This window comes from Cydia splendana, chromosome 27 (assembly GCF_910591565.1).
Source record: "Cydia splendana chromosome 27, ilCydSple1.2, whole genome shotgun sequence".
Lineage (NCBI taxonomy): Eukaryota > Metazoa > Arthropoda > Insecta > Lepidoptera > Tortricidae > Cydia > Cydia splendana.
In genome coordinates, this window is record NC_085986.1 from 3,353,049 (window position 1) to 3,376,511 (window position 23,463).

Here is a 23,463-nt window from a genome sequence, read left to right on the forward strand (position 1 = left end):
AGCAGTAGAGACATAAGCAGTGTGCTTATGTTTTGCATCGGCTGCATGCTGTCAACGGCAGCAAAAGTGGCATTAGGCAAACTAAAACTCTTAACTTTTATGTGAACACTGTTTACAAAAAGAATATTTCCACAGGCGTCAAACCCAGGACAGTTTGAGTCAGACTGCACCGAGAACTGGTGGCAACGGGGCGTATCCGACAACAGTGTACACTTTAACGGTCGTGTCGGGATTAACACTGATCGGCCTGACGAGTCCTGTGTCATTAATGGTAAATATTACATTATTGAGAGTATAATTTTCATTATTTAAATTGAGGTCCAATTTAGTAGCCGTGTCTGGATTAACTTTGATCGATCTGATGAGTCCTGTGTCATAACGGCAAGTGTTTCATTGTCATTGTCATCAAAACTATTTCATGCATCGTTTTCAACATTGAACACAGTATCCACTTTAGCGGTCGAGTCGGGATTAACATTGATCGGCCTGACGAGTCTTGTGTGATTAATGTAGGTACCTACTAATAAAGTTTAGGAGAAGTAGAGTTTAGGCGTGTCCGCCGGACATTATATAATGGTCGAACTAGACTAATAAACGAACAAGTTCAGCTAAAGCCAGCCGTGTGGTAAACCTAGAAACAGTTTAATTATTAAGAATGTAACTTATGCTGATCGTAGAAGATGGGCAGAAAACTCTAGTATTTTAGGAAGCCTCTCAACAAGGAAGACTGATTAACTGTTCAAAATTGCAGGGCGATATTGCCGCATAGTGCACAATCAGTTATATTGGAGATCCTTGCAGAATAATTTTGTCCAGCAGTGGTATCCAATGGTATGCTAATAGAAACACATTTAGTTATTCTTTCTTTCTTGCAGGTAATCTCAAAGTGATGGGGCACGTTGTGCACCCATCGGATGCTCGGGCAAAGCATAACATTGAGGAGTTGGATACAGCGCAGCAGCTGAAGAATGTTCAGAGCATCAGAGTTGTAAAGTAAGTGTCTTAACTAGAACAGTATGTAGACTAAAAAGCCAGATTTGGAAGCTTACAAGCTTGTCTGCCATAAACATTATAAAAAAGTGGATATCAAAGATCGCGCGAAGTGGAAGATAAAAGCGGAAGGCTCCAGGAAGAAACAGGATGCTGGATAACTAGGATAAGGGAAGAGAGAGCAAAAACAACGTGACTTTTAGCTATAAGTGTATAAATTCCCGGGATTTCCAAGACAACCTAATCAAGAAAACTATGACCATTTATTTTAACCGATTGTACCGTTAATAATCGAACCAAGAAGCTTGCTTTGAATATACGGGATGCTCTATTGTAGGTAATCCGCATAGAAGGTAGGATCGTATAGAAGTGGTATACGCGTGCCTCCAAACATACGCAATGCGGCACTATGATTGGTCTAATTTATTTGTTGCCCACCATAATCCATACTAAAAAAACGGTGGGGAACAAAAAATATGTGAACAATAATAGCGCTTTCGCTGCTACTCCTACTGAAAGATACATAAGACTATCCCGTTCTGTCAGTTACCCCTACCACTCATGCCCAATCCAGTTTAATACTAGATTCATGGTAATTCGAAACGCAACAGTTGCAAGCGATTTCCACTATTAACCCTTCCAGGTTCAACTACGACCCGTCCTTCGCCGAGCACTCGGGCCTGCTCGGGTTCGACCCGACGTCCCCCGCCCCGCAGGCCGACACGGGGGTCATCGCGCAGGAAGTCAGACAAGTACTGCCTGAAGCGGTGAAGGAGGCAGGAGATGTCACGCTGCCAAATGGGGACACTATACACAAGTTTTTGGTTGTCAATAAGGTAATATTTTTAGACAAAGCGAATTATTTCATTAACCTTTTCCAGAAATAGTACGATTTATCGACCACATAGAGACCACATACGCGCCACTAGAATTTCAACTTTAGCATTCCGATTTAAGATTCAAATTAGATTGCACTTTCGGGAAATTTGACTTGTCTTCAAATGAATCATCAAAACTGGATAAATTGGAATATACTTACCTACTGGATTTTTCGGGATAACCTTGTAGATTGGTGCGGCCTGGAAAAGGGTTAAATATTCTATTTTGTGTTTTTGTAACACCCTGTCCCGATGAGTATATTATGTTACTTTACTAAACCTATTGCCTTGACCTGTCTATGTCCTTTATTCTTTATTCTTTATTCAAACACTATGTATAAGTTTACAGCTCCAGCCAAGGCACTTATCCAGTTAATTAGGTACATATGTTGTCAGTATCAGTCAGTATCATAAAATTAGTAGGTACACTTATTGTATTACACACTTATCTTTATAATTGAACATACATATTATGTATTACTAAGTTACATAGAGATAAAAAAAAGAATCTGATATTAAATAACATAGGTAGAGTTTAAAAAAATCCTGATACTACGTTGTAGGGACGGCCACTTGTCTGCGAATATGTCTGCGTTTTGGACTGTAGCTATGAAGTTATTTAGTAATTCTATTGCTCGGTACGTGGGTGCGTTTGAACCGTGATAGGTGCGAACATTTGGATATGCAAAAAGGTTTCTGGCTCTACGTGCGCTACGCCCTACTGCAGCTATGTAGTTGTCTGGGGTAAAAATACGCATACGCTCCAGAACGGATGGGTTGTCAATACGATTTCTTAAAAGCAGACAATAGTGTAAGGCAAGCGTTTGCTTACGCCTTAGCTCGAGAGACTCTAACCCTACCATTCCCAATACAAAGGATGACGGAAATAAGTACGGGTAGTATCCGTAATACCTTTTGTAAAGATGTCTAGCAAATTTACGTTGGACGCGCTCGACCATTATGGTATATTTTGCTTCCCGAGGGTCCCATGCGATAGAATTGTACTCAAGCTTGCTGCGAACATAGGCATTATAAATAATTATTGCGATTTTAGGGTCACGAAATTCAGAAGTCGTTCTAATAATGAACCCTAAAATTTTGTAGGCACTTTTGCAGATATTTATAATGTGTGAGTGCATGTTTAGCTTAGTGTCGAGTGTTAACCCTAGATCCTTTATTTCTGTTACTCGGTCAAGGGGAATGTTAGTAAGAGTATATGTCTGGAGGAGGGTCAGTTTTGGGATGTATCCTATTTTTAGTTTATATTAATGATTTGCCCAAAATTACAAAACATACTTGCATCATGTTCGCAGATGATGTGTCCCTCTTGTTTAGAAGTCCTAATAACCATAACTTTCAGAGCGATATCAACGATACCTTAACAGAAATTACGAATTGGTTAAATGAACACAGTTTGGAACTTAATATGAGCAAAACCAAATTAATTCAATTTCACCCGTACCAAAAAGAATATTTAGATTTATCGGCAACGTCAAAAGAACTTGGTATCGAAGAGGTTAGCTCATTCAAACTATTAGGATTAAACATTGACACGAGTTTAAATTGGAAAACGCATATTGAAGAGGTCAGGAACAAATTATCACGTTTTTTGTTTGCGTTAAGTGTATTAAAAAGGAACACAAACGTAGAATGTGCACTTTCGGCATATTACGCATATGCCTATGCATGGTTGCGGTATGGGGTAGTCTTATGGGGGAATAGCACAGACGTCGAAGATCTATTTATAGCACAAAAAAAATGCGTACGCGTTATAGCTAACATCCGACAACCAGAAAGCTGCCGACCACACTTTATTAACCTAAAGCTTCTAACCTTACCATGTATTTACATACTGGAGGTTGGACTATTTGTAAGAAAACACATATCCAACTTCCGGTATGTTAAAAGCGCGCGTCGAAATAGACAACTAGTTCTCCCTGAACCTAAATTAACTATGTATAAAAACGGGCCCCATTACCAGTCGATAAAAATATATAATAAAATCCCAGATTCTATTAAAGACGTTGAAACTTATAATATGTTTCGAAATAAACTGAAATCGTGGTTAATTGATAAATCATTTTATTCTTATCAAGAATTTATGGCATCTGACAATAGTGATAACGACTGAGAATTATTAATTTTACTAAAACCAATAACTTTGTCTCAATGTAATGGAATGATTAAATGAAGTATTATTATAAATGAATTGACATAATTATTATTATAAATAAATTGACATTATTATTATTATATAAGAATTTACATTATTAGTGGTATTGTATCGCTTAGTGTTAGTATGACTCACGACAGCTTAAATTCGATTATTAATATTTGACATCATTGCATTATATAAACAAGTATAGCATTTAAATTCGTATTGATTATTATTAGTGTTAATTAGATTCCTTAATTATTATTTACTGTGATGAAACTAACTAGATATTAAGCAATACATCATATGTTTTATACTAAGGTAACTTTAAGTATGTATTTAGCTATTAAGGTTAACTTGCCATACCCTATTCAGGGTCCATGCTGTTCAATTAAATTTAAAATACCATCTGTAAATACCATGGAATGCAATAAATAAATGAAAATGAAATGAAATGATATAATCTACAGACCGGCTAAAACTTATTACTTTGCACTTAGATTCATTTAGGTACAAGCGGTTTGTTTTACTCCAGCTGTCAACCATGTTGATTGTTTGTTGCAGTACCGTACAGTCGGATGGATTTACGACCGGTTGAATTATTTTAAGATCATCCGCATAGAATAGTGATTCCACGCCTGATATATTACTTGGCAGATCATTGACCATGATTAAGAAAAGAGTAGGCCCCAGAGTGCTACCTTGACTAACCCCGGAACGAGTGTAATACCTTTCAGATTGGTAAGAGTTTAATTGGACATATTGTGTGCGATTCCTGAGGTAGTCAGAGAAGAAAACAAGAAGTTGAGGGGTGAAACCTAAGGCTGACAGTTTGCATAGGAGAGTATCGTTGTCAACTAAGTCGAAAGCTTTCTTGAAGTCGAAATAAACAACATCAACTTGTCGTGCAGTATCCATTTGGCGCAAAACGCTATCAAAGAAGCAAATGTGGTTGGTAGTAGTGGATCGTGAAGCGCGGAATCCATGTTGACAATCTACTAATTTACGATTTATCTGATTAAGTAAGCAGTGGTTTAGAATGGTCTCAAACACTTTTCCAAACACGGACAATACAGCAATGGGCCTGAAGTTTGTGATATCGGAGGACGTACTTATCTTAGGAATTGGGGTCACTCTTGAGACCTTCCATTGGGATGGATATACGCCCAGCTTGAGTGATAGGTTGTATATGTGAAGTAACGAGTGTTCTAACAAGCATACACAGTCCTTGACTAGAAACGGGGGTATACCATCAGGCCCAGCTGACGACTTAGGTTTGAGTTTCCGAATAGCGGCTCTGATTTCTGAAATACTGATAGTTGGGATAGCAATCATATTCATTGTTGTTACCAGCCTCCAGTTCCGCTTTTTTGGGATCTAGTTGCGGAGCTTCAGGCTGGAATACGGAACTGAAGAAGGACGCAAAAGCATCGACTGCTTCTTGATCAACGACTGTTTTACCTTTATATATGTATTCAGATATTATGTTTCTATTCTGTTGTTTACTTTTTACATATTTCCAAAATTCTTGAGGGTGTTTACTTATATTACATTCAATATCATGAAGATATTTTTTATAAGATTTGTTAATTAACTCCTTTACGAGAGACCTGTAGTATTTAAACATTTCGAGGTTAAATTGTAGGCCTAATGATTTAAATTTCTTTAAGTGATAGTATTTTAGTTCGATATATTTTTTGATTTCCGGTGTGTACCACGATGGATATGTATATACTTTAGTTTTGGGTAAACGTTTGGGCACAGTAACATTGAAAACGCCGTAGAGTTTTTTGTAAAAAACGTCTACCGCAGAATCAATGTTATTTGAATTAAGAACATCAGACCAGTGAATAGACTCTAGTTCTGTATACAAGGCAGGGATATCAGCTTTAAAAAAATTCCATCCGGTCGGAGCATCACTATGTTCAACACTACGTGACGGTGAAGATAATGTGGTCAGTCTTGCCTGTCCTCTTGGCAGGGTGACAGTCACTCCTAAAGGTGGGTGATATGGATCTATTGGTATCAACGGCTCGACATCGCTACCCACGCACACGTCACTGAGACTAGTTAAAACTAAATCCAAAATGCCTCCATATTCGTTACAAATTTTGTTTAATTGCCTAAGTTTGCAAAATTCGGTGAAACAGTTAAATTGGTCAACTACAGTTTTTGTGCATGAGGAGAGGTTGAAATTTAGTAACACTATTTATTTAACCCATTACTCCGTTATTTTTAAGAAAATACTTCCAGGTCGGTCGCTTTTCTGTCAAAATGCAGTTCAGATCATAGAGTAATATAAGTATTAAGAAAGAGTGGTAACTCCATTATATCAGTTTTCTTACCAAAACGAGCGTTATTTCGTAGTCGACATCTAACGTCATGTAGTGGAACCATCAGTACTACGCGTTTTGGTAAGAAAACTGATGTATGGAGTTAACACTCTTTCTTTACTTATATTATTCTATGGTTCAGATGATAAGATTCATGAATAATTTAATGTACAAGTCAATTTGGATTAAAGAATAAACATTTTGATGAAGCCTAACATTCGGCCTTCTGCCTTTGTCGACTTTGGAAACAAATATTTGTATTAATTTCAGGACCGTATCTTCATGGAGAATCTCGGAGCAGTCAAGGAGTTGTGCAGAGTTACTGGAAACCTGGAGTCCCGTATAGACCATTTGGAGAAGATTAACAGGAAACTGTGCAAAATTAACATTCTTCAGAGGAGAGACAGTGCTCGATCTAATATTAGCAGCGGTAAGTGACAATGAAATGATGATGCTGTCAAATGTCTTGAATTTAGCAGTTTAGCAGAACCTGGGGTGCGAAACTCCTCCCTTCGGGCAAACTCGGCTCCGTTCGACTCAGCATTGCTCCGAGTAATTATTATGGTTGACACATCTTGACGTCCCTTTGCGTGCACGACCACAGATAAGATAATGGCTTGAATTTTGACAACCCTAACTAGCCGCTGTCAAACTTCGGTTCTGTAGGAAGTTTCCTTCTGTACGGTAGTACTATTATTTATTCTGTGGCAGAACTAGACTCTGTCGGAGACCAATCTTACAGATGAATTTTCAGTTTCTGCTTGTGGAGAGCGGTTTTTAAAACAGCTATCATCACTACACCTTAAAAAACAGAGTCCCCCGCCGCGTCTGTCTGTTTGTGTGTTTGTATGTTCATGCGGTTTTCACTTATCAATAGAGTGATTCTTGAGGAAGGTTTAGGTGTATGATTAAATAACCCGTGTGAAGCCGGGGCGGGTCGCTAGTCAATTAAAATATTTATTACATAATTGGGTGCCTGACTTCCTCCTGGTTGAATATTATTTTTAATATTTAAATAAATAAATAAATATTATAGGACAATTTTACACAGATCAATCTAGTCCCACGGTAAGCTCAATAAGGCTTGTGTTGTGGGTACTAGACGACGATATACTACTAAATACTTTTATACATAGAAAACATCCATAACTCAGAAACACACAAATAAATGCCCTTACCAGATTCGAACCCAGATTATCATACCAGGATTTTTATTTGTTTCAGACTCCCACTTCTCAGCCATATCCTCCTCATCAAAATCCTTCTACAGCGACGGCAACATATCCATAGACCAAATACGCGACATAGCCCGCAACATCCGACGACACGAGTGTTGCCATAAACTGAGTCACAACTCCCCCAAATACACAAGGAAACAATGCAAAACCTGCCACGACCCACGAAACTACTCAAAATACGGAAAATTCTACAACAACAACAAAACCTGCGTCAGATATCATAAAGAAGAAAACCACGAATGCAAATTCCCGCCTTACGTTGGCACTTTGGAATCTGACATTCAGAAAATCTCAGATGACAGCACGATGTCGAAAAAAAAAGATACTTGTCTGTGGTTGAAGGAGGATTTCGCGCCTGGCAGCACCAAGTTGGCGTTTTGTTGTAAGAAGGAATACAGTGATGCCAGCAGCGAATTGATTTCGAATAAGTTTTTGCAGATCGTGATCACGATTTTAATTTTCATTATGGCTGTTTGGTAAGTGAGAACTACTACTTATACTCTGTATCTTTAGGTATTTAAATAAAAGTAAACAAAATCTACCCTCAAATGGCTCCTTAAGCCAGTTGAGGGTAGATGAAAACATTACATGATCAAATAATGTAGGTTAGTTAGGTCGTTCAGTCACTGATCCAAGCGGTTTTGTATTTGGTTGGTTAACCAATAAATTTTATAACTACCCGAAAATTTACAAATTGTTTGTTTACTTTTATTTAAATACCTAAAGATACAGACTATAGGTAGGTACTTAGTTCATAATCTTATACTTTTAAACGAGCAATTCTTGTTTATTTATATCGTCGGGTGACAAGCAAAAGTCACTAACTAACACCATTGAAATTATTGGACAATAAACCGTGTTGCAAGTGTAATAAAGTGCATTGTTACTTTAATTTTTTGATAGTACTTAGTGACTTTTGCTTGTCACCCGACGATATATACGATGAAATTTGCTATATGGCGGTTTTCGGGGGCGATAAATCGATCTAGCTAGGTCTTATTTCTGGTAAAACGCGCATTTTTAAGTTTTTATATGTTTTCCGAGCAAAGCTCGGTCTCCTTGATATTATAATGCATGCTTGCTAAAGTATATTAAAAATACTATTAGTAATTCCTGTTTTAGCGCAAGTAATATTCTATGTGAAAAGTTTATTATTTGTGTATAGTCCGACAAGAAATTATAGAAAATTATTGAGGGCGCCACTTTCTACGTAACTGTCACATTTTTGACGTAAAATGCACATGGCAACAACTTAGTATGGACAACTTTTAGTTCAATTTTATATAATTGCTACTATTTTATTTCGCACTATAAGTACTTGCGTGTCATTCTGTAAAGTTGATAATAATATAGCCGGTCAAACAACTTTGACAGTAGAAAAAGATATTCAAATTTTCTATGGGACGATAACCCTTCGCGCCTTCTATATTAAAATTTGCCGCTCTTTTCTACTGACGGAAATTGCTTGACAGAGTTTAGTAGTTCTTTTTCTGACCGTGAGTGTTTTTTTTTTCAAAAATCTTTTTGTTTTAGTTTGGTGGTAATGTCCGCCCTATATTTCCGCGAACATCAAGAGTTGCTAAACATGAAGGAAAACAGACAGCATGAGAAATACACGTACTACAACTATAGGAAAGAAAACATTCCTTACAGAGCTACGCCCCCCGACTTGAACCAAATACAGGTAAGGAAAACTTAGAGGATATAAAACCAAACGGAGACGCCTATCTGTAATTTTCGGTACAAAATAATCTGCCAATTTTTTGCGCGGGAGAGGCACGTCAAATGTAAGGTATATGTAACGTAAAACTAGCCATATCAGACAAACGTCAGTCCATACAATGTGTATGACCATTGACCGCCTATGTTCGACAGAGGGGAACGCCTGTTAATGGCTATTCCGTTTGGTTTTATCCTCTAAGAAGGAAAAGGATCTCCTGCACATTTAATAATGACTTTTGAACTATTTCTCTCAATTAGTCTGCAAGCGATTCCTATAATTTTTTAAACTCAAGGAAATATGGCAAAAAGGTCCACTTCGGGCAAGACTCGAACTTACGACCTTTATTTTCCAAAAGTTTGCTAGTTCAAGTCTTACCCGAAGGGTTGAATTTTTTCTTTAATTACATTACATTAAAAACAACATACAACCTAATGACGAATTTCTCAATATATTGATGTTTAAATATTATTCTAGTAACTATAGTTCGTTTTTTTAGCATTAGAAATAAGGTAAACAATCTTGATGTGTCTTTTAATTGAAAAACACATTTTAAAAATAAGTTACAGCATATATGTAACAATTATGAATCGAATACGATAATTTATATTCTTCTGCTTTCATAAGTAATAATTAAGTACTGATTTTTAAAAAGCGTTTTTCAATTAAAATGCATGTCAAGATCGCTTACCTTCTTTCAAATTCTTTCTAATGCTAAAAAAAAACGAACTATAGCATGATAATAAATATTCACCTAATACCGTAAAATGGGGTGAGTAGGGTCAAAACTGAAATTCAAACCTCGATAACATTTTTTTTTACATATGAAAACTGAATGGTGTATTATATAATAAGTGTTCCGGACGTTTGTATTTTAGTTTTTATTTTATTTTGGGTAGTTCCATTTCATAACTTTGACGATAAAGAGGAAAACCCACCTCACCCCGTAGTGCTTCGTATTTGGGGTGAGAGGGGTTTATACAAAGGTGATTTTGGAAGATTGTTGGATAGATTTTTTTTATTGTGCGTATTACTATAGCTTCATTTTAAATTGGAATACATTATTTTTGTAGCAGTAGCCTTAAAATCCCTTCTCACCCCCCTCTCAAACCTTCTCTCCCCATTCATAATCCACCTCTCCCCGCGAAACCCACTCACCCCGTTTTACGGTATCACTAAATCAACATTATGTTACAGAATTTGAAATTCTCACAACATGTGCCTTCGAAGAAAAATGCAAAAGGTTTGTCCCGTTACCTATATTTCTAATATTAAAAACACACAAAAAGTTATAAAGTCTTTTTTTATTGTCATTTATTGCGATATTTTCTCTCGTGTAGCGGAAGAACGGAAATCTTTAAAATATACCCAGCAGAGACTACATAAAAGTGTATTTCATTTACCCAAAAACATGTTTACAGAAAAAGGCCCACACAAAACAACTCAGGAGTTTCCGACCACACCGTCCACAGAGTCTCTGCGCACAATCGCTTCTACCCTACACGCTTCAAGAAACTATGTCCGGGACGTGCTAAGTAAGAAACATGTTTTTTTTTTCTTTTTAAGTAGTTTAGAAATAATAAAAGGTAATACAATATTTAAAACTAACAAACAGTAAAACTACATAAAACTAAAAAAAGGGGAAATATAAAACTACAAACTACTTATAAAAAAAACTGGTTCCAACTCGGTGCCTTGTGGCAAGGTGCCTAGAAGGCGGGCGGCATTGCCAGTACTTCAGTGTATTTTAACCTCCTAAGACCCTGCACGGGTACAATTTTTTGTACATAAATTCATATTGCACAATCTATTTTCAACTTTTATTCAGTAAATAAGAATTACAAATTCAAAAACAAAACAAATTGGTCTTCTGGGTCTCAGGAAATATAGTCAAAGCAAGTCCTAATAGTCGAAAGCAAGTACCTACTTTGACTCTATGTTACGTTCCAACTTCAGCCGGTTTGAATCGTATATAAAATAAGCGTTCCGTGAACAAAGTTTTGTACGGAACACGAAAAAGTATAAAATCGTTGCTCCTAAAAACGTTTGTCATAATATTTTTTTCTCCTAGACATGGACACCACACACTCACCGCTGGACCGCGCGATCTCAATAACAGCAACAGCAGACATCGTTGGAAAACTCGCAAGTGCTTGCAGCTTTTCTGCTAACTCTGAGAATGACCTGTACGCTGAATGCCAGGTAATTTTCTGTATTAATGGGTTTTTATGTGTTCATAAAAATTTTAAAAAAAGGAAGGGATTGTGAACACCGTAACGTATCCGCTTAGTTAATATAGGTAGTTACTAATAAGAGTAAATTAATATCTGATAAAAGTTTAAAGAGCGGTAAAAACATGTTTCTAAATTGTTAACTTTGAACTAAACTTATTTGTTAATGCTGCAAAAGGATTGGGAATATATTTCAAGATGGATAAAAACGATGATGGTAAGAAGCACAAATTGTAATATAAGTCCATATTTCTGATTAATTTAGTAAATAAATTAATAATGCTAATAACAAATGTTTTTACCAGTCGCCATGCAACCTGGAACCCCCGCAAGCCTTTGAGAACCAGGAACCCTTAGAGCGGAAACCAGAGCTTAATGATACCTTCAGACCCCCAGAACCTCCAGTAAAGGTACACAAATAGATATCTTATTATTATTGACACCGGCCAATGGTTGGCATTGGCACCCTCAACATTATTTTATTTATTTTTAGCAGCAATGGGTGATATTTTTATAAAAATAGGCTCATTCTTTAATGTCTTCTACACCAATAGTGTCGATTAATACATTCTGACGCTGGGCAAATGACCTCTCTGGACGCTTACAACTTCTTGATGTAAAAAAATCTGCCAAGCTGACAGAATTGAATCTTGAAACCATTTTTTTTAAACCTAATATCAATAAGATTTATTTATATTTTTACAGGATAATAAACTCCCAAACATCCCAGTGATACCTGAAAAAAATGCAACAGAGCCCCTAAAACAAGATAATGACTCTATCCAACGCTTCAAAAAAATACCCGACGAAATAATGGCTGAAAACACTTTGCTGGATCCTAATAAGTTGAACCAGACGGATAACTTGACTGGGAGAGTGAGAAGAGAGATAGGGAAACGAGTGAGGAAGAGAGAGGCGAACGAAGCTTTGTCAGCTTCGATGCGGAGCTCGGAGGAGAATCTGGAGCAGCTTTCTGGTAAGAATTACATTTCATGTAGAATTTATTGATTTAACATTTCCTTTTTTCGTACCTATGAGTTTTTCGGAACTTATGTACGAAATATCATTTGATATTTACCAGTCGCTTTTCGGTGAAGGAAAAGATTGTGAGGAAACCGAAGTAATCCCAATAAGGCCCAGTTGACCCTCTGGGTTGGAAGGTCAGATGGCAGTCGCTTTCGTAAAAACTAGTGCCTATGCCAATTCTTGGGATTAGTTGTCAAGCTGACCCCAAGCTCCCATGAGCTGTGGCAAAAATGCCAGGACAACGCGAGGAAGAAGAAGAAGAAGAACATTTCCTTATTTTTTTTCATTGACAAAGAAGTATAAGATTTTGCAAAAGGAGGTTATAGATACACTTTCTTCAGAAAGTGTATCTGTAACTAGGTACTTGTAAGTTATTTCGCGTTTACTGAACTGTAACGCTGTGGGCAAAGTTACGATAAAGGGCAAAGTATTATACTTTTACGGTATCCCGTTAATTGTTTTAATATAATAATGTAACTATGTTGACCATGAATAATGTGACCTAATTTTACTTCATCTAATTGGTTTAAACTTAGGCACGTTTTTGTTTAATCATTATTTAATAATACGGTTAAAAAATTACTATAGGAGAAGTACAATTAGGTCATATCAAATTATTTTAATTGAACTGTAATCCTAATATTATATATTTTACAGCGGAAAAATACCCAGTTACCTTCGGTATCGCAACGCAATCTTTTACGAACGATTCGCTCTTCACTGCAATGCTGACGTCACACATGACGTACAACATCACCTACACCGTCCCGCTCTCGCACTGCCTGCATGATAAGGACATTGATATGGTTATCAGGTGAGAACGAGTACACGATTTTGTTTGTACAATCGACGTCAAAGTATGTTTAAAATGTTCTATATTTTTTCATAATTTGGTAACTATTTTACAATAAACAAAGTTACATATAAATACGCGAAATAATTCCCGCTTTTAAAAGAAAGAAGACTCTCACACGACCGTACACATAATATTTTCTAAGAATGATTTATTTCACATAACAACGATTGCCATAACATTTATAAAAAATAAAATTATATTTTATAACTTCAAGGTCACCTCACCACCAACTTAGCGAGGTCCGCCTCTGCGACCTCCAATGCGACGACGCGGACAAGAAATGCCTCCGGGTCCGCGATGACACGAAGCCGTTCTTACAATACGGTGCCTGGGTGCTCAGAATGCCTCTGAGCTGCAAGATGGATAGGATGCTCAGGATCAGAGCTTCGTTTGCGCCTAATAAGGTATTTTATTCATTATCCTGCTTTAGATTACTACCCGTCTCTTTTTTATAAATACAGTATGGTGCCTGGGAGCTCAGAATGCCATTGAGCTGCAAGATGGATAGGATGCTCAGGATCAGAGCTTCGTTTGCGCCTAATAAGGTTCGTCTAGCTCTAGTTTACCCGTCTCTTTCTTATGAATACAGTTGAAAATAGAACATTAAAAAAAAAATTGCTGTTACTCAAAAACGCCCTCCTAGTGCCTTCGAAGTAGGGCTTGCAATTCGAATATTCGAATATTCGAATATGTCGAATATTCGACCTGTTTTGATATTCGAATATTCGGCCGCTCAGGTTTCGAATATTCGAATATTTTTTATTACTAGGTAAAATCTATTTTCATCCGTTATAGTTACAGTTTCTGTGTATTTTGCCGGGTATTAACAGTGAATAAGGAACCGTAGGTACCCAAATGCGAAGGAAATAATGTTTTTACTGTATTCCTCTCAATAGGCTTCGTGAATACAGTTAAACCTAACTCAATTTCAAAGGAAACGAAATCAAAAAGTATGTTTTATTACGGTGCGGCTAATGCTTTTTCTAGGTACAAGTAACTTTACGTAAGTTTTAAGATAAAGGGTCATTTTGTTTATTGAGTAAAAGCGTACCTTAAGCGAATATTCGAAGTCTAAACCTTGCCCTTTATCGCAATTCACAAATTTGATCATACCAAACCTACCGAACTAGTTCTAACCATGCACCTTTAGCTAACGAATAATCCACCCCGTAGTCAGCCAACTTTTTCCCTTAAATATTCCAATACCAATTATATGTATAACTTATTATATAACAGCCGACCATTAGGAATCAAAACTAAACTTGCCAAGACTAATAAAGTCAATAAAGATTCAAAATACAATGGAATTAAAGGCCATTTTACAGGCTTCTTAACGACAAGAAGTTATTTTAAATCAGAAAATGATTAGTGATTAGTTGATTACCTACTAAAATGTTTTCTCTCTTACATACGTGTTTGGATGGTTAAAGTTATATTAATTCACGCAACGACGCATTTATAATAAAAAGTTTTATCAAGAAATATTGAAAATGACTAATTTTTGCGTTTTAGGTACTTACTTGCTTTTATAAACGTGGGTATTTCAGAGTAGGATGATAAAATCTAGTCAATAAGTGGATTTCTGCAAAATATCATTAATTTTAGCAATATGTGGAAAAAGCTTTTGAATAAAACGATAATAAACCGATTTTTCGTTCCTTTTCTTATTTTTTTTAAATATTCGAATATTCGAATATCTCGTCAGAAAAAGTCGAATATTCGAATACCTGAAAGTTTCGAATATTTGCAAGCCCTACTTCGAAGGTCTTGAGTTATGGTTGTGTTCTATGTATTTTAGTATGTATTATGTCTATCAAATATACGTCGTCTAGTACCCGTAACAAAATACTTATTAGCTTGCTGTGGGACTAAATAAATTTATAAGATTGTATTGTAACAATATGCTCATTTATTTTACTAGGTTTATTCGCCTTTCATTTACTAGTTACCCGTTTCGTTGTAGACTCACGATGTATTGTTTGATTAGTAGAAATTTTGGATATTACGCTCAACTACTATGAGTTCTGTACGATAAAGTTATATCAAAGAGAATAGATAGTATAGAGGGGTCCTGTCATACTAAATTTTGTAGTCACAGTAAATTTACTGCCATCTATCGACATCCGACTATAACTTAAAATGAAAACGTATAAAACAATCGAAAAAAATCATATGTATGGATAAATGATTTTATTATTTTTATATCATTTTGACCCATGTTCATTCACTGATACTTATGTGTTAAAATTGTTAAATATGAAACGGTGTCGTCAACGCCATCTAGCCGACCATAGGCCAAAGGTGTGTACGCCATCTATCCGAGAATGACTTTTTCTTGATTTCCGAGGCACGTTTTTTTCTTAGACTTTATTCATCTTATACGGAGTTACATATGTCTTTGATTATATTAAAGCCATCTAATACTTACAAATTCAGCAAAATAAAGCTTTGTCTCGTTATAACCAACAATAATTAAGTTTTACTTAAAAAACCATGTTTTGTCGGTGCCTAAGATTTATTTATTTTATTTCAGAACATCTGCTTTGCCTCGGACCACATATCGTCGCTCCTGGTCTACAATATACACGTTTACAGAGATTGTAACTGATGTTTGTCATAATAGTTATTTGTCATAATTTTTCGTTTCGATTAGCTCGTGTTTGAGTTTTTGTGTTGTAAACTCCGAAGTATTTTATGGTAATTTAATAGAGCTTGTGTGGAAAGAGAAGACTCCTGAAAGGTATGGGCTATTGCATTCCACGACTCTTCTCTTTCCGCACACTCTATTCTACAAAACTGTTTAGCCAACGTCAGTAACTTTACATTATTATGTTGAGTTTATCAACCCTTCTATAGACCGACCTTCTATAGTGCGGGCGCCGTACGCCTGCCGCCTGCACCTTCCCCGCCCCCGTAGTCGTCCTACCCCGTCGCCCCCGTACCGCGCAGGCGAGGACTCATTTAAGCGGTCGGTCTATAACACTACACGTGATCGTGTGCGGCGCGCTATTATGATCTTTGTTGGAATGCACGAAGGTTGATATTGGGCTGTAGCGACGCGCGTCAATTGACGTCTTTGGCGGTCAAAAATTTAAGAGGACTTCATAGAAATGAAAGATATTTATAAATAGTAAAAGCATTTAAAGTTCATAATGACATATCTTTATTAAGAATCTCGTTAGGATCTGAAAACTTGGTGATGAAAATAATTGTACTCGTTTTTTTTTTCAAATGGCTGTAAACCATTTCTCTCTACAGCCTAAGAAATTTGAATAGGTTTCATTTTCACTTATTTTTAGTATATTTTAATAATTATATAGGTTTTTATCTGACAAAGTGTTTATTGTGTATATTTTGGTCGTATATTTAATGTGTTTTGTCAAAAGTATTAATTACTTATGATTCAATAATTATAAGTATATGATGATAGCGATTACTAGACATATTTTTCTTATATAAGTATAATATTTCCTAAATAATTCAATACATTCCTGAAGTGCAATTATATTTATAACGTCCGTCCTCTAGGCTCAAATACTAAATGCGTATTTGTTATATATTTTATGGATATTCTCATATATTTCCACATGAATCTCATATATATATAGATATATGGACTAAATTTTGAGGTATAAAATTTTTAAATTATACCTATTTTTAAGAACCTTGTCATTAATTATAAATGAAATCACATTCGATAATCATTTTTTACACATAGTAAATATAGTAAAAGGTACAGCACATAGCGAATTGACATTATACGAAATATAAACCGCCTAGGTATATTTTTATTGCATATAATTTAAATTTGTGTTTTTTAATATATTTTTACATAACAATTAAATGCATACATGCTATAAATTGTGAATACAGATGTCAATCACAATGAAAAAAAACATACATACATGCTTTTGACGAAATAAGACAGTATTTTCATATATTTTAAAATGTCAAAATGTTTGACATAATTTTGAATTTATTTTCATGAATTTGTTACATTTTAAGATTGATGATATAATATTTAAGTCAATTGTAAGTAAATAAAATTTGGTGGTAGCTTTTTTATTTTACTTTACAGTACATAAATGTACATTTTAATATGTTTTGTTTGTTATTGATAATCGTTTACGTATATGACGTATTTTAAAGCTTTATTGTTATTTTAAGTGTATTTTGTTCTAGAAAAAACTTATTATAAATGATATTTAATACTCATTTTTGGTATTTTCACTGGTTTTCTTCACTATAGATCTCTTCTGAAAAATATCTCAACGAATTTTGTGCTTTATATTTGACGCAATAGAGTACACTTTACGATTGTAATATACACATTCCAAGCCAGTACTTAACTAGAAAATAAGTAAATATTAAGACCAGTTCCAGTCTAGAAAAAGTAGTGCCACTATCCTTTATACCAACATAATATATTTATTAAATAATAATGTCACTTATTTTTAAAATAGGCTTCTATTATTTTATTGCTCAATTGTTTTGATTAGGATTGAAACCTTTAATTCTTATTTTTATGTCATTACGACATTTATGACAATTTCAATATAAAATCTTTACAAAAACCAGTGTATTTTATGATAAATTCTTTTTCTCAAAACTGTGTTAAGATTAATTTTACGTCTTGCCATATTTTAGACTTATTTAAAAAGTAGGTGCATCACTTTGTATTACGACATAGATTATAGTTATCATAATTAGGTCAAATATAATTATAGCAAGCATTTTTATAAGATGTTTGTTTGCTCCACATTCCGATAAAATAGATGTGTCGAGTTTTATTTTTGAAATTATTTTTACTTTAATTTTTAGTTGGTAAACTAGTTAATAATGATAGAAGGTAAATTTATTTATGTAATAATAAAAGTTGTATTGTCTTTGTAGTGTTAAGCGTCCACAAATTTGTAATGTTAAAGAGACATAAATAAAATGTAGTAGAGTAACCATATTGTTTTCTTTCTCTTTTTAGGGTTCCGTACCCAAAGGGTAAAAGCGTAAAAACGGGACCCTATTACTAAGACTCCACTGTCCGTCTGTCCGTCCGTCCGTCTATAAGGCTGTAACTCGAGAACCGTGATATTTGATATTTTCACAGATGATGTATTTCTGTTGCCGCTATATCAACAAATAGGTACTAAAAACAAAATAAAATAAATATTTAAGTGGGGCTCCCATACAACAAAGGTGATTTTTTGTTGTTGTTTTTTTGCGTAATGGTACGGAACCCTTCGTTCGCGAGTCCGACTCGCACTTGGTCGGTTTTTAGTATTAAATATAACTTACAAATACATAAATGCAATGGGATAAAAAGGTTATGAATAAAAATGTATGTGTAATTATTATACAACGCATTTATATTTTAATGGAAACCATAATGAATTTGAAAACATTTTTAATTTTAAAATACCGACGTTTATTATTTAATATTTTTGTTTATGCTTAAAAATATTTAACATTTTGAACGCCGGCGCATCCATTTGCCGTGCCACTGACGCCACGGGGGTAAAATTTTGCTTTGTGAATAAATAATTCCAACCTAAAAGTGGGGTATTTTTCAGTAGATTTTAACCAAAAAACGATCGACGTCAAATGCCGTCATTGGCGTCGTTGTCACGATTTTGCGTTGATGTCAATTGCCGTCTGTGGCGTTCAAAAGGTTAATTTTATTAATTTAATAGCTGTTTAAAATATTTTAACTAAATTTTCAATTGTGGCTTGTGACTGAATGTCGATGGGTCTGTGCCTTCGATGCCTACACTGCCAAAAAATTTCAATATGGCGGACGAATGTTTGTAATGCCACCGAATTTAAGAATCATTTCGTGTGATGAAAAACATTGTGTGTAGTTACACAAGTCGAGTAACAATATTCTTACGCCCGGAGTTCCGGGCGTAAGAACTCCGGGCGTAAGAATATTGTTACTCGAGTCGTGAATTGAACACTCCAGCCTGCGGCTGTCGTGAATATAATAGACTCTTGTACAATATTCCACTTACCCCCCACGTTGCACAATGTACTATAGCTTTCTGAGTGGAAAGAGCCGGAAGATGAGAGTCCTGCATATAATACCTACTCTTAATAGGGTATTTGACTTAGTCAAATCAGTTTCTTTTTTCGAACTGTCAAAACGATTTTGCTACAATGGAATTTATATGAAACACTAGCATGTGACGTCACAATCAAATTACCTACTCTTTATAGTTTTATACGGGTTTTGAAATATAATTTGTATCTAGAACTGACTGCTGTCTACGTTTCTTTATTAATCTTCTGGTGCTTTATTTCATGCATGGTGTAAAACAATTTATATTAATTACAGTCAAATACCTTATTGTACATCTCAACAGAATAAAATAATAATACGGAAAGATAACAGCAACTCAAGTAGAGGTAAACAACAAGAATATTTGACACCTAACCTTACCATAATTACCAACATTCAAAATAAAATATTCTTACACAAAATTAATTGATTTGTCACGTGTTTATGTTAATTCTTAAAAATCAATTTCAGACTCCTCAACATTATTTATTTAGTAAAAATACAAAAAAATCATATAATGTCACACAACTTATACTCTGTATCTTTAGGTAATTAAATAAAAGTAAACAAAATCTACCCTCAAATGGCTCCTTAAGCCAGTTGAGGGTAGATGAAAACATTACATGATCAAATAAATAATGTAGGTTAAAGTCAGGTCGTTCAGTGACTGTTATAACTACCCGAAAATGTACACATTGTTTGTTTACTTTTATTTAAATACCTAAAGATACAGACTATAGTCTTTTAAGTCTTTTGAAAACTGGACTCGTTTTAACGAAACTTTCGAGTATTCTCAGTCTCGAGTCGAGTCCTTTATTCAGTGTTTTTTAAGCGCAACTCAAAAATACACGAGCCTCCGTATAACCTCCGTACACCCGTCAACAATTTTATTGATTTTCTAAATAACAGTAAAGAAAATAGGCGTGTATTTTTGTGTATCTTATATCAAGTTTGTATGAAGGCAACAACATTTTTTGTAATTAAATTGAGAGTTAAATCCCCCCTTAACTAAATTTAATTTAATTTAATTTAACTTTCCCTTTTGTAATGTGGGACGTACCACATTACATTCTATAAATTGTATATCTAGATGACAATTACAATTATTTTTTTGTTGTAAAAAAAATTGAGAGATATCTAAAAAGTACTCATAAGTCTCTACAAAATACTCGGGTCTCTAAAAAGTTAAAAAGGACTCGAGCTTCTACTTATTATAAGTCTTAAAAACTGAGTCGAGTCCTAAATGTGAGGACTCGAAGGACTCGAGTTAACCAACACTACAGCTACTTTAAATTCAGAAAACATTTTAAATGACTCAGGGCGTTGACCTCAGAACCGTTAGTTGCTTACACCGCAGCCTACGCAATGCTGGCTGGCATATACGACATATGTGCATTTAAAAACTAGTACAAACTTGTACCTTAGCGCTTGAGGATAAGGTGCACAATTCAATGAGTTCAATGTCTTGGTGAAACGACGAATAGTCTACGAAAAATGGAGAAAAGTTGTAAGATTATAGGATTTGTTTGTATACTTAATACTTTTTTACATTGAACGTGTAATTATGATAGGAAAATTACCTGTTTATGAGATTTCTATGGTCTTGCAAAACCTGACTTTAGCAATACCTAAACTCCGATATAAGTAGGTATTAATTTGTTTATAATGAATCTTATACCTTTGAACGAGCATTTCTTGTATATATTTCGGGGCTCTCGGAAACGGCTCTAACGATTTCGATGAAATTATAATAATTTCAGCCTACATATATACGTCCCACTGCTGGGCTATAACCGCGAAAATCGAAGTTCGCAAATTGCGGGCATTTTTCTCTGTCACTCTAATTACGCCTTCATTGGAGTAAAAGAGAAAAATCCCCGCAATTTGCGAATTTCGGTTTTCGCGGTAGCCCCTCTGGGCACAGGCCTCCTCTCTGCGCGAGAGGGCTTGGGCTATAAGTCCCCACGCTAGCCCAACGCGGGTTGGGGACTTCGAATTTGAATTTTTTCGCAGATGTATGCAGGTTTCCTCACGATGTTTTCTTTCACCGAAAAGCAAATGATATTTGGTACAAAAGTTTCGAAAAACTCATTGGTACGAGCCAGGATTTGAACCAGCGACCTCCGGATTGAAAGACGGACGTCATATCCACTCGGCCACCACGTATAATTCGACGCTCTCAAGGGAATCCAAATTTATAGGGTACCGTAAAACGGGGTGAGTAGGTTTCGCGGGGAGAGGTGGATTATGAATGGGGAGAGAAGGTTTGAGAGGGGGGTGAGCAGGGATTTTAAGGCTACTGCTACAAAAATAATGTATTCTAATTTAAAATGGAGCTATAGTAATATGCATAATAAAAAAAAATCGATCCAACAATCTTCCTAAATCAACTTTGTATGAAAACCCCTCTCACCCCAAATACGAAGCACTACGGGGTGAGGTGGGTTTACCTCTTTATCGTCAAAGTTATGAAATGGAACTACCCAAAATAAAATAAAAACTAAAATACAAACGTCTGGAACACTTATTATATACAGCATTCAGTTTTCATATGTAAAAATAAAATGTTATCGAGGTTTGAATTTCAGTTTTGACCCTACTCACACAATTTTACGGTACTTCCCGTTGACCTAGAACTATGAAATGTTGCAAGTAATATCGTCTTACACTACAAGATCAGGGTAAAATCTGAAAACTATAAACTTGTAATAAAAAAATTGTATGGAAGCCTCGGTGGGCGAGTCTGACTCGCACTTGTCCGATTTTTTATCTCATTGTTGTCTGAAAATCTTACTAAACGAAGCAAAAAAACGTTCGTTGCTTATATTTCTCAAAGAGTTATTTAATGTGATTGTAGGTTGGTACCTACCTCAACTGCAGCAAAGCAGGGTAATTGACTAATAGTCAAATCAGTTTCTTTTTTCGAACTGTCAAAACGATTCTGCTACTATGGAATTTATATGAAACACTAGCATGTGACGTCATGATCAAATTACCTACTCTTTATAGTTTCATACGGGTTTTAAAATAGAAATTGTGTTTAAAAATAACTGCTGTCTACGTTTCTTAATCTTCTGGTGCTTTATTTCATGCATGGTGTAAATTTTTTTATTTTTAATACAGTCAAATACCCTATTATGGAATGAACTGTGGCGAGCGGTATTTCCGGAACGAAACGACTTTCATACCTTCAAGGAAAGAGCGTACTCCCATTTTAAAGCCGGCAACGCACTTGCAAACCCTCTGGTGCTGCAGGGGTCCATGGGCGACGATGGTATTTGCTTACGATCAGGCTGTTCGTCTGCTCGTTTGCCTGCTATATCATAATATTTATAAACATAAACACTTTTAATAAACACGGCAACAGAAATACATCATCTGTGAAAATTTCAACTGCCAAGCTATCACGGCTCATGAGATACAGCCTGGTGACCGACAGACGGACAGACGGACAGACGGACAGACGGACAGACGGACAGACGGACAGACGGACAGACGGACAGACGGACAGACGGACAGACGGACAGACGGACAGACGGACAGACGGACAGACGGACAGACGGACAGATGTACAGATGGACAGATGGACATCCAGACAGACAAACAGACAAACAGACTGACAGCGGAGTCTTAGTAATAGGGTCCCGTTTTTACCCTTTGGGTACGGAACCCTATGAAATGGGCCAAGTCGCGAAATTCGGACCAAGAAAACTGCATTGACATTTGCAATTCCGAAGTGTGACAATGTCAAAGTTCTATGAAAATATGACGTTTATAATAACACTTTCTGACTTTGAAAATCTTATCTGACGTGGAAATATCGGGAGCTCGAAAACAATACAAAAGGTAATCACGGTCCATATCGCGGTCGATATAGTCTAGTGGTAATAACCGTGAATCATTCAAAACTGTTACTTCCGGACTTTGTTATATTAAAATCGGTATAAAGTTAGGTATAGTCTTGTGCTTGGAATTTTTTTAATA

General features: G+C 35.5%; 1 protein-coding gene across 3 annotated transcripts in view; it reads left to right on the top strand.

The window, feature by feature from the left end:
* LOC134803707 (uncharacterized) overlaps positions 1-18,380 on the top strand; it is a 41,967-nt gene extending 23,587 nt beyond the window's left edge. For 2 of the 3 annotated variants that reach the window (XM_063776507.1, XM_063776508.1), the window contains exons 6-20: positions 136-271; positions 876-993; positions 1,634-1,826; positions 6,627-6,786; positions 7,581-8,070; positions 9,128-9,278; positions 10,512-10,557; positions 10,736-10,849; positions 11,386-11,516; positions 11,724-11,762; positions 11,851-11,955; positions 12,251-12,521; positions 13,229-13,385; positions 13,642-13,831; positions 15,961-18,380. In XM_063776507.1, coding sequence (XP_063632577.1) covers positions 136-271; positions 876-993; positions 1,634-1,826; positions 6,627-6,786; positions 7,581-8,070; positions 9,128-9,278; positions 10,512-10,557; positions 10,736-10,849; positions 11,386-11,516; positions 11,724-11,762; positions 11,851-11,955; positions 12,251-12,521; positions 13,229-13,385; positions 13,642-13,831; positions 15,961-16,035 — 2,376 coding nt within the window. In that variant the 3' untranslated portion in view covers positions 16,036-18,380. The remainder of the gene's footprint in view (positions 1-135; positions 272-875; positions 994-1,633; positions 1,827-6,626; positions 6,787-7,580; positions 8,071-9,127; positions 9,279-10,511; positions 10,558-10,735; positions 10,850-11,385; positions 11,517-11,723; positions 11,763-11,850; positions 11,956-12,250; positions 12,522-13,228; positions 13,386-13,641; positions 13,832-15,960) is intronic. The other variant, XM_063776509.1, reaches the window with a different exon arrangement.
* Positions 18,381-23,463: the final 5,083 nt, after the last annotated feature.